Consider the following 10,855-nt stretch of genomic DNA (forward strand, 5'->3'; position numbering starts at 1 on the left):
AGTGTAATAAAATACCAAGACAAACCCTCTACACCTACACACACTAGTCTTTTCTAATCTACACCATTTAATGTCTTAAGTGTCTTGCTAAATTATAAAAAGGCTTTTAGAACCCACCAGGAAGATTAAAGTCTGGCAGATGCCAACAACACATTGCATCTGCAGCAGCCACAAAACACCAACTCATCTACCGCATGTCTCATGTGAACACTGCAAAAAAAAAAAAAAAAGTCACTTACTAGGGTGTAACTTACTGTCTAGGTCATATTTCACTTAAAAAAATAAAATAAAAAAATACACCAACTAAATGTATTTATTGCAAGATTTTTTTCCCCATTACAATGATGAAAAAAAAAAAAAATTATATAATTGTTTTTTTTTTCTTCTTCTTCTTCTTCTTCTTCTTGATTTTAGTATGAAATTTGACCTGGACACTTCTTTGGGAGACTCATCACTAATGCAAAATATTTTGCTGCCTTGCTTTCCAAATGTATTTATGAAGAAACTACCAAAAGCATTACTGCATAAGCAGGATGATTCATTTTTTTTTATCACTTTCTGAGACACTAGCCTATGAATTATTAACCAAGAATTCAAAAGTGTTATTGGGCCCAGTTTTATCCTTAAAGGGCCATTAGCTGCTTTGACCACGATTCCATCTGGAGTACAGAAGCACACTTGTGGCTTTCTGTAATGTCTGGCTGGACCACTCTGGATGACACTTTTAAAGTGTCTGAAAAATATATGACCACAATTTCCTCAATAGTATTTTTTGTCCGTTTATGACTAAGCAATTTCTAAGAGATCACTATGGGCGTAGATCGCTTGACACACACTGATGACAAAGCAGTAAGTACTTGCTAAAGCTATGCTATGCACTGAAGAGATGTTCATTCCCTCTGAGCTGGAAATGCCTTCACCTCACACACCATCTTTAGTGGACACAAAAACGCTTCCAAACACAGAACTATGAGCACAACACAGATGAATGGTTTCAGAAAGAGAGAATGAAGACATTGAGGATTGTTAAGCCTTTGGCTTGAGGGATGTTACAGTGAAGCAGCTCTGTTTCAAGTCCCTGATCTATGGCTGCAAGGACTGCTGCGGCTGCAGTGGAGCTGCCTGGGATGATGTTGGATGCACGGCGGGTGGAGGGGGAGGCGGGGGATGGACGCCAGGCTGCGTGTTGGGGGAAGGAGGGGGTGTGGGCCGCTTGAATTTGTCTGGACTGTTGCTTCTTCTTGGGGAGGGTCTCTGTGGGAGGAGAAAGGACAATAAATACAATAAATAATTTATAAAATGTCATTTAATATGACAAATCTGATGTTTAAAAGAGCTGAAGTTAGCCTATTTATAACCATTAGGCATGCAAGTACAGTTCCTGTGTCGTGCTGCTAAGTAGCTCAGGTGACATTATTTTCCCTGCTCATTTATTTTAAAATTATTTTATTTGGATTGAGTGCCCTTTATTTCATCCTTACATTGGCTTACAAGTTTGGAATAATTACGATTTTTTTTTTGAAAGATTTAATGTTTTTGAAGTCTCTTACGCTCACCACAGCTGCATTTATTCAGCCAAAAATTAAATAAAAACAGTAATACTGTGAACATTTTCAGCAGCCATTACTCCAGCTTTCAGTGTCACAGGATCCTTCAGAAGTTTGGTACACAAGAAACCTGATCTACAAAAAACATTAGGCAACAAAAACAGTCTTCACCATTGATAATAATAAGACATTAATGAGCACCGAATCAGCATATTAGAATGATTTCAGAAGGATGATGTGACACTGAAGACTGGTGTCACGAATCGCTACTGTGAGGAACACGGAGCGAGGAACGAGGAGACGTGGAGTATACTTCAAACAAAGAGACTTTAATGGACATCAAGGGAACAAGGAACACACACGTAGCGGGGAAAGACGTCATTCAATAGGAAAGACGACATTCAATACCGGACAGGAAAATCAGAACTAGGGCTGTGACGGTGAGGAAATTTTCCCACCGGTTAATCGACGTGTGACAACACCGGTAATACCGGTATCACTGCGGGGCGATCCCTCTTTTCCTCACTTTTCTTCGCTTTTAAATAGCTTGTAAAAGCGGTGTGCGCATTTTACTTTCACTTTCAAATAGCGGCAATTCGGAGTAAAGCAATTGTTCGTTTTTAGTTCGTTTGAATGTTCCCTTTTCCTCGCTTTCCTTCGCTTTTAAACAGCTTAAAAGCGTTGTGCACATTTTACTTTCACTTTTGAATTAGCGGCAGTTCGACGTCAGTTGCTTGAATGCAACAACAAAATACAACGTCAAACTCACTTTAGCCTACATATAAAACATAGAACTTTTATTAACAAAACAAATAAAAATACACCATGCTATAGGGCAGGCTATGCCTAATATAAAATAACAAATAACTTACATAAAGTTTAATAGGTATACAAAACTGGAAATAAGTAAACGTATAATATATAACCAAATAAATAAGAAACGTAGAACGTTTATTAGCAAAACGAATGTCACATAAAATAAATAAATGACAATCAGCAAACAATGTGGAACCAATTAAATAAGAAACGAATGTTTTAAAAAACTTCCAAAATCACCTTAGATAAACGGCAAAAGTCAACAGGCTTTTCAAAATCCAAAGAATTTGCCAAACAGGCGCTTTTGCATTTCGTTTCGAAACTAAATCATCCGCGATCGTCTTGTCTGTCTCACCCCACTCTTCTTGTCAGTCAGCTCGACTCACTCTCCTCTCTGGAGAAATGAAATCTGATCTGTGATGCTACTGTCGTTCGGCACGCTGCAGTGAGCAGCTGCGTTCAGTTTTTAATTGTAGTTTCTGTTCTTTTACTGAACTAAATGATTTTTTATTACTATAAAAAATCAAAACGACGGTGGGGGTCGGTGACGCGGTGGGCAAGTGACGTAACCGGTGTTGCGGCTTAACAACGGTATCACCGTCAGCACCGACTATCGCGGCAAGCCTACTCAGAACACACTTTATAAACAACTTAATCAGGGCAAGACGAGACACACCAGGAATCAAATTGGAAACAATCGACATGGGAAAACTGGGTCATGGAACACGTGGGGAGCAAAACAAGACACAGGACTGACAACTGGAGTAATGATGCTGAAAATTCAGCTTTGACATAACAGGAATAAGTTACATTTTAAAATGTATTCAAATAAAAAACAGTTCTATTACAATGCAATAATATTTCTCAATATTACAACTTTTAGTGCAATTTTGATCAAATAAATCAGTTCAATTCACATTTAATTGTATAGTGCTTTCCACGATATATATCGTTTCACAGCAGCTTCACAGAAAATGAATTTTTCTACATTACAATTAAGAGTGCTCTGTTATCAAAGGTGAATGTTTAATATCTACAGTATATGGCAGAAATGTACAGTTTTAAGATCATCCAAATCATGCAGTTAGTATTCATTTAAGCAGGAACACATTTAAGCATTGATTATATGATGTGATCATACAAAGAAAATGTGGCCGTTTTTGTGTTGATTCGGAGTTGGCATTAATTACTCCAAAAATGTGGCCACCTGTGTATACATGTATATTAAAATTATATTAACTTCTGAACTTTCCATCAAAAACAGCTTGTGATGCTGAATTTAAGTGACTTGGATGTTAAAATACTTGCTCAAAACTCTTAACACTTGGCCATGATGAGCTATGGTTGTTTTGTGGGCAAGTTATGCAGTAAAAGAGTCAGATCAGTGGAAACACAGGCTGGTTTTTGCAGATCACCAGGTCACAAACGTTTGAAATGTAATCCGAATGACCTTTCGCACATAATAAACACATCACAACAAGATAAAGTAAAGACAAGGCATACATGGAAACTGCTAATTACTCAGATGACTCTGCAGAAAATTACAGAAAGCTGTCCTGAAAGAACTGTTAAGTGAACCATTTAAGGTGCAGTCACATTGGCAAAATTAATGTGAAACTTGGTGGGCAAAAAGGTTCCATTGACCATTGTCAATACTGTTGTGATGCATGAAGTACAGCTCATATTTAAGTCATTTTCAAATCAAGCAGCTTTCTGTAGGTACATGTGGCAAATTTGCATGACCAAACTTGAAGACAAGCGAAATCTTTGTGGGGAACGTTTTTGCCGTCTCTTAAAACTCCTGATGGTTACCGATAGTTATGTTAAGTTAAGTTAAGATACTTTATTGTCATAATAATACAACAACATTTTTTTGGTAGCTCTCAGAGACCAGCAGCATTGAAGAAATATAAAAGAATACACAAGATATAGTTAATTAATACCCTATAATATAAATGACTGGATATTGCTCATAAAATTTCACAGAAAAACGAAAGCGTGACTGCTACTTTAAGGCCTGTTCATATCAATGCTAATGTTCGACAAGAAAATTGTCCACATGCTATTTGTCTGTTCAGACTAAAACGGCCTGAATGAATATGCAAATTCGTTCTCTGACAGTAAGTGATACTTATCAGGAATGTGATTCTTCCGTATTAACTGCTTAAGGTAAAATGGCCTTAAAGGGTTAGTTCACCCAAAAATGAAAATTATGTCATTAATTACAGACCCTCATGTCGTTCTAAACCAGTAAGACCTCCGTTTATCTTCGGAACACAAATTAGGATATTTTTGATTAGCTCTGAGAGCTCTCTGACCCTCCCATAGACAGCAATGCAATTACCACGATCAAGGTCCAGAAACGTAGCAAGGAGATCGGTAAAATAATCCATGTGACATCAGGGGTTCAACCGTAATTTTATGAAGCTACGAGAATACTTTTTGTACGCAAAGAAAACAAAAATAACGACTTTATTCAAGAATTCGTCTCCTCCGCGTCACCCTGGTGCCATTTTTGGAGAGTATCCACTGAACGTAAACAGCGTATGCTATTCTGTGTCAGCTGCGTCCAGGGCTGGGGAGAAACTAAATACATGTAACGGCGTTACGTATTTAAAATACAAAATATGAGTAACTATATTTCGTTATAATTACATTTTAAATAGGTGGTAATCAAATTACATCCGAAAAGTATTTTAGATTACCAAAGTGATTACTTTGAATTTTAATGTAATTTCTTAATTTAATATTTAAGTTTGGGGATTTTAACCAATAAGGCAACTTATTTTTATAAAAAAAAAAAAATCCTGTTCAGCCTGTTTATTTAGCAACTCATAGTGAGAGTGCATACGCTCATCATCACGACACAAAAATGGACGAGACTTTTAAACATCTCTTTAATCACCAGAAAAAAAAGAATCAGTAATTTTTCAGTTTAATAAATCAGTTTTTTTCCCTATTACAGCTTAAGAAATCTCTTAGGCCTTATCCTTTTCTGTCAGTTTTAGGGACAAAAAAAATCCTAGAACCAGTTAATTTGTAGGGCCCTGACAACATCATTTGGTAACACTTCTAATAACTGCACGCTATGAATCATTAGGTAAGCATTAGTAAATAGTTCATCCTTTCTAAAGCATTGTGCCAACATTAATAGTCATTAGTAAGCAGTTTATAAATACAGCTATAAATGCCTTGTTCTTGATTTCTAAGCATATCTATTACAAAGGAGATTTAAAGGCTGTTATCTTCCTAACAGAAAAAATAAACTAACAACACAGAGGGATACAGAACTCAGAAATATTTATTTCCTGATGCAAAAAGAAAAACGAAACTGTACACTTGAATTTTTTTCTATGAAATTGCAGAGGTTTATTTTTCATTTTTTATCAAATGAACAGTTGTACAGTTTCATTTTTTCAATTTTGAAAAAATATTTTTGTGTTCTGTATCCCTCTGTGTTGTGTTTGTTTAACTTTTCTGTTTGGAAGATTAATGAGCTTTTAAATCTCCTTTGTAAATGCTTTACAAGGTATAAATAGTCCTCACTTTAGATGAGCTCACAAAAATAGATGGCTGGCAACTACTAAATGTTTTATAACTACCTGACTTAATCATGAATTACAGTAGGAATATTTATTGTTAAAGCATTTATTAACACACTGAGCAACTATTATCATGTCTAAATAATAAGATTTATAAATGTACATTTAAACAGTTTATTAATCATTTACTTACACTTTCTAAATGATCTTATGAACTCCTAAATAACTGGTTTGTAAATAACGTAATAAATTAAAAATGATAAATTGATCAATAATAAAGTATGAAAATACAATTATTAAACATTATAGATATGCTCAAGAACAAAACATTTATAGCTGTATTTATAAACTGCTTACTAATGCCTATTAATTTTGGAACAATGCTTTATAAAGGATGAATTGACTATTTACTAATGCTTAACTAATGATTCATAGTGTGCAGTTATTATAAAGTGTTACCAATGTTTTTAGTGTTTAAGTTTTGAATGCTGACATTAATACATGCTATATAATTATTGTCCATGTTAATTAATATGGTTAATACCTGAAACCTTATTGTAAAGTGTTACTAAAGTTTTATATATTGTTCTGTGTATGTGTGTTTCACAGTCTTGATAGTTTTGATTAACCCTTTAATTGCTGTAACCCTTAAAATCAGACTGCCAGAGGGTTACTGTAACTGAATGTGCCCACTGTGCACCGTTTTCTTGATGCCACCGGGGTGGCGGTTGCACTGATGGCTTGGGCCCGTCATCGCTGCTGGCAGCTATATTTACATTTAATATTTCTAAGAATTTTATTGAAAAATAACAACAAATTCTCCTAGAATTCACACTTTGCATTCAGTTAACAGATCCATACGAATCATGCATGAAACAAAAGTTTATAAAGTCAAACGATAGCTTTGTGTGCTTTACAGATGAACCTGAAGTCTTCATTCATTCGAAATGTTCAACAATGCAAATTCATGATCCGATTTGTGAACAGATGATTCTTTTAATTCAATCTTTTAAATGAATAATTTATTTTGTTTAACGAAACCAGTGTGAATGGTTCACATTAAACTGGATAGATCTGGGGTGTGTTTCCCAAAAGCATCGTTAGCGAACTGTGTTTGTTAAATTACATTGAACTATAACGACATTACTTGCGACCGTAGTTGCTTTGGGAAACGAGCCCTGTCAATTACTCAGCGATTCTTTTGTGCCGATCGCTTCTCAATAGAGAGGATTATCAGTGAAGTAATCACTTAAAGTTTGGTCCATTCATTAAACAAATCTATTGTATAACTTGGAGAACTGTGCCAGTTGTTTTGGCTACTTTTATGATATGTTTGGTGTGTTTGGATTCGTTTTGAAGCTTGGAATGCAGCATGAAACAGCACAGAATCCCATTCATTATATTCAAATTGAATTTATATTGATTAGTAGATTTAAATGACACAACATTTTTTTGTTGTTCATAGAAATGCTGTGTTGTTAAAAAATAAAATGCAAGGAAAACGCAAATCTTATGACTGGTAGATTTCACTTTTATTTAGAGTTGGAAAACATAAAAAACAAAACATTAATATGTTCCTTTGTGTATAGCTTAAGTATTTAAAAGTATTCTAAGATATTTAGATTAAGTTACTAAACCTGAGTAATCTAACGAAATACATTACTGATTACTTTTTAAAGCATGTATTTTGTAATCTGAGGTGAAATACATTTCACTAAAAGTAACCTTCCGTGACCTGGCTGCGTCACGTGGATACGTTGTTTTTGTTCAAATCAAAGCGTAAACAATGTAGAAAATGTATCCGCGTGACGCAGCTGACACAGAATAGCATACGCTGTTTACGTTCAGTGGATACTCTCCAAAATGGCACCAGGGTGACGCTCAGGAGACGAATTGTTGAATAAAGTTTTCTTTGCGTACAAAAAGTATTCTCCTAGCTTCGTAAAATTACGGTTGAACCCCTGAAGTCACATGGATTATTTTACCGATCTCCTTGCTACGTTTCTGGACCATGGTCATGGTAATTACATTGCTGTCTATGGGAGGGTCAGAGAGATCTCAAAACTCATCAAAAATATCTTAATTTGTGTTCCGAAGATGAACGGAAGTCTTACGGGTTTAGAACGACATGAGGGTAATTAATGACAGAAATTTCATTTTTTGGTGAACTAACCCTTTAAGCAGTTAACTAAGTAAACCGTGAAAAGTTTATGTTTTCTAATACATCATGGACAGAATGTTCCTAAGAGTGCTGTACGAGCTCGCGGCGCCATCTGCAGGACAGTTAAAAGGGTTCAAAGCGCCAAATGAGAGTAGAATCAGCGCTGAAGCATGTTACTCGCCTGGTAACTTTTTATAAATGGTGGTGAGAATTTGAGATTGCTTAGTACTATCATAAAATTCACAACGGTTGTGATGTAATTATATAAATATAGGCTACAGTCTGACACGCTATATGTGACCCTGGTCCACAAAACCAGTCATAAGGGTCAATTTCTCGAAATTGAGATTCATACATCATCTGAAAACTGAATAAATAAGCTGTATGTTGATGTATGGTTTGTTAGGACAATATTTGGCCAAGATACAACTATTTGAATATCTGGAATCTGAGGGTGCAAAAAAAATCAAAATACTGAGAAAATTGCCTTTAAAGTTGTCCAAATGAAGTTCTTAGTAATGCATATTGCTAATCAAAAATTAAGTTTTGATATATTTACGGTAGGAAATTTACAAAATATCTTATGGGACATGATCTTTACTTAATATCCTAATGATTTTTGGCATAAAAGAAAAATCAATAATTTTGACCCATACAATGTTTTTTTGGCTAAAAATATACCCCAGCGACTTAAGACTGGTTTTGTGGTCCAGGGTCACATATGTCTGCTGTAACAGTACTGTGTTTTCAGTGTCGATTCACTGTAAATGCTAGCTGTGTAGAGTCGCTTTCATTTGCATTGGGGAACGCAACATTCGTCATTAGAATCATTTATAAATCTGTTGTTGTTTATAAAGAGAAGTTTCAGTGTCCCATGATCCTTCAGAAATCATGCTGATTTTCTGCTCAAGAAACATTTACTATTTATCATTATCAATGTTAAGAACTGTTTTTGCTGCTTAACATTTATGTGGAGAGCATAATACCACTCAAACATTTGTGATTTAAAAAAAAAAGAGAAATTAATAATTTTATTCATCATACATTAAAGTGATGAAAAGTGAGTGGAGTTAAGACATTTAAAATGTTTCAAGATTTTTTTTATTTAATAAATGCTTTAATAAATTAAATATATTTGATAAATGCAAATAAATGCTGTTCATTGAACTTTATATTTATCAAAGTATCCTGAAAAATAAAATGTATCACCATTTCCACACAAAATATGAAGCAGCACAATTTGTAATATTTCACAATATTGCTGTTTTTACTTTATTTTTGATCAAATAAATGAGCAGAAGAGATTTATTTCAAAATCATTAATAATTGTAATGTTTCCCAACTTTTGGCAGGTACTTAAATAATAACAATTTTATTAATACTGATATTATATTACATTATATTATTATAATGATTATTAAAAGCTGCTTTTTATTTTTTACAGGACAATAGTATGTATTATTACAATACGCAGAAATAATGCTGTTACTCCAGTACACAAAGCAGCAGTCACGAAGGCAGTCAGTCAAACTGTATTTACATGTTTTCAAACAAACATTGAAAATGTTGTATTCGCTATGATGTTTAACAAACAACAGGAAGCAATTTCTAGATTCTTCCACTGATAATGACTGTCACTTAGCAAAATACTCTTGTTCATGAGCCACCAAAGTGTAGTTTTATGTAACAGCTGTGGTTCGGGGCATGTGACCAAAATCCCAAATCTTATTTGTTGGTGAGTTTTCTATGTAGTGCAAAAGTGAAAAGCGATTAGAACTCTACTTAAAAAAAAAAAAAAACAGTCACATTGACAGCATGCATATATCCGTGACTGTCTTAACAGATGCATTAACAGTTGTTCGTTCAAATTAAAACATTTAACTGCACCACTTTTTTTTTCTTAGTGTGACGTGATGTTAGTTTTGATGTGAACGCTTGTGTATACATACAGCCACTTTAGATAAACCAGACTTGCACAAGTATAGTACACACACACACACACTAGGTAGATAGGCTTGAGAGAGCGAGAGAAAGGGAAAAACCAGACAGCAATGATGGTGCAGCTCAGAAGGAACTCACTGCAATGCTGTGTGAGGCTCCTACGTGGACATGTAGGCCGGGTGTGTTGTAGTAGGACATGCCTGCTCTGGTCAGTGTAGTTGGCGGGGTGAAGCCCACTGTGTGACTCGCATATGACAACCCTGCAGAACAGACCATGAACAGAAAGTCAGCAAGGCTTTAGCAAATTCCTTAAAGGGCTAGTTCACCCAAAAATGAAAATAAGGCTGCGTTTTATTCACCCCCGAGGCATCCTAAGTGTATATGACTTTCTTTCAGATGAATCCAGTCGGAGTTATATTAAAAATTGTCTTTGATCTTTCAAGCTGTTTAATGCCACTCAGCGGGTGTTGCATTGCTTCAGTCCAAAATAACTTAAATAAAAATCGCCCATCCATAAAAAAAAAAGTGTCTCACACGGCTCCGGGGGGTGAACAAAGGCCTTCTGTAGCGGATCCATCCGTTTTTGTAAGAAAAATATCCATATTCAAAACTTAATAATCACTTGAATCTAGCTTGCGCTCACTGTTGTAAACAGAAGCAGTTCCGGGGAAATGACGTATGAGGTCGGCTTTGCGCATGCGCCGCTCAGAAGTGATGCACGCGGAAACGCAGCGGAGAGATTAAAACAAAACAACAGTCAAGAATTCGATGTACAAAACGAGGATTTGTAAAGAAGAATGTCAGAGGATTTCAATATAAGCCAAGAAGAGACTGGTTTTCCTTTGCTA

The 10,855-nt window shown here is 35.2% G+C and overlaps 1 protein-coding gene across 1 annotated transcript in view; it reads right to left on the reverse strand.

Annotated features, from left to right (window-relative positions):
- Nucleotides 1-392: 392 nt before the first annotated feature.
- Nucleotides 393-10,855, reverse strand: part of LOC107695538 (coiled-coil domain-containing protein 6) — a 27,416-nt gene continuing 16,953 nt past the window's right edge. The window contains exons 8-9 of the mRNA XM_016495496.1: nt 10,146-10,267; nt 393-1,254 (exon numbers count right to left, since the gene is read on the reverse strand). Of these exons, the coding sequence (XP_016350982.1) occupies nt 1,084-1,254; nt 10,146-10,267 (293 nt within the window). The 3' untranslated portion in view covers nt 393-1,083. The remainder of the gene's footprint in view (nt 1,255-10,145; nt 10,268-10,855) is intronic.

The sequence above is a fragment of the Sinocyclocheilus anshuiensis genome, unplaced genomic scaffold (assembly GCF_001515605.1).
Source record: "Sinocyclocheilus anshuiensis isolate Anshui unplaced genomic scaffold, SAMN03320099.WGS_v1.1 scaffold466, whole genome shotgun sequence".
In the NCBI taxonomy this organism is placed as follows: Eukaryota; Metazoa; Chordata; class Actinopteri; order Cypriniformes; family Cyprinidae; genus Sinocyclocheilus; species Sinocyclocheilus anshuiensis.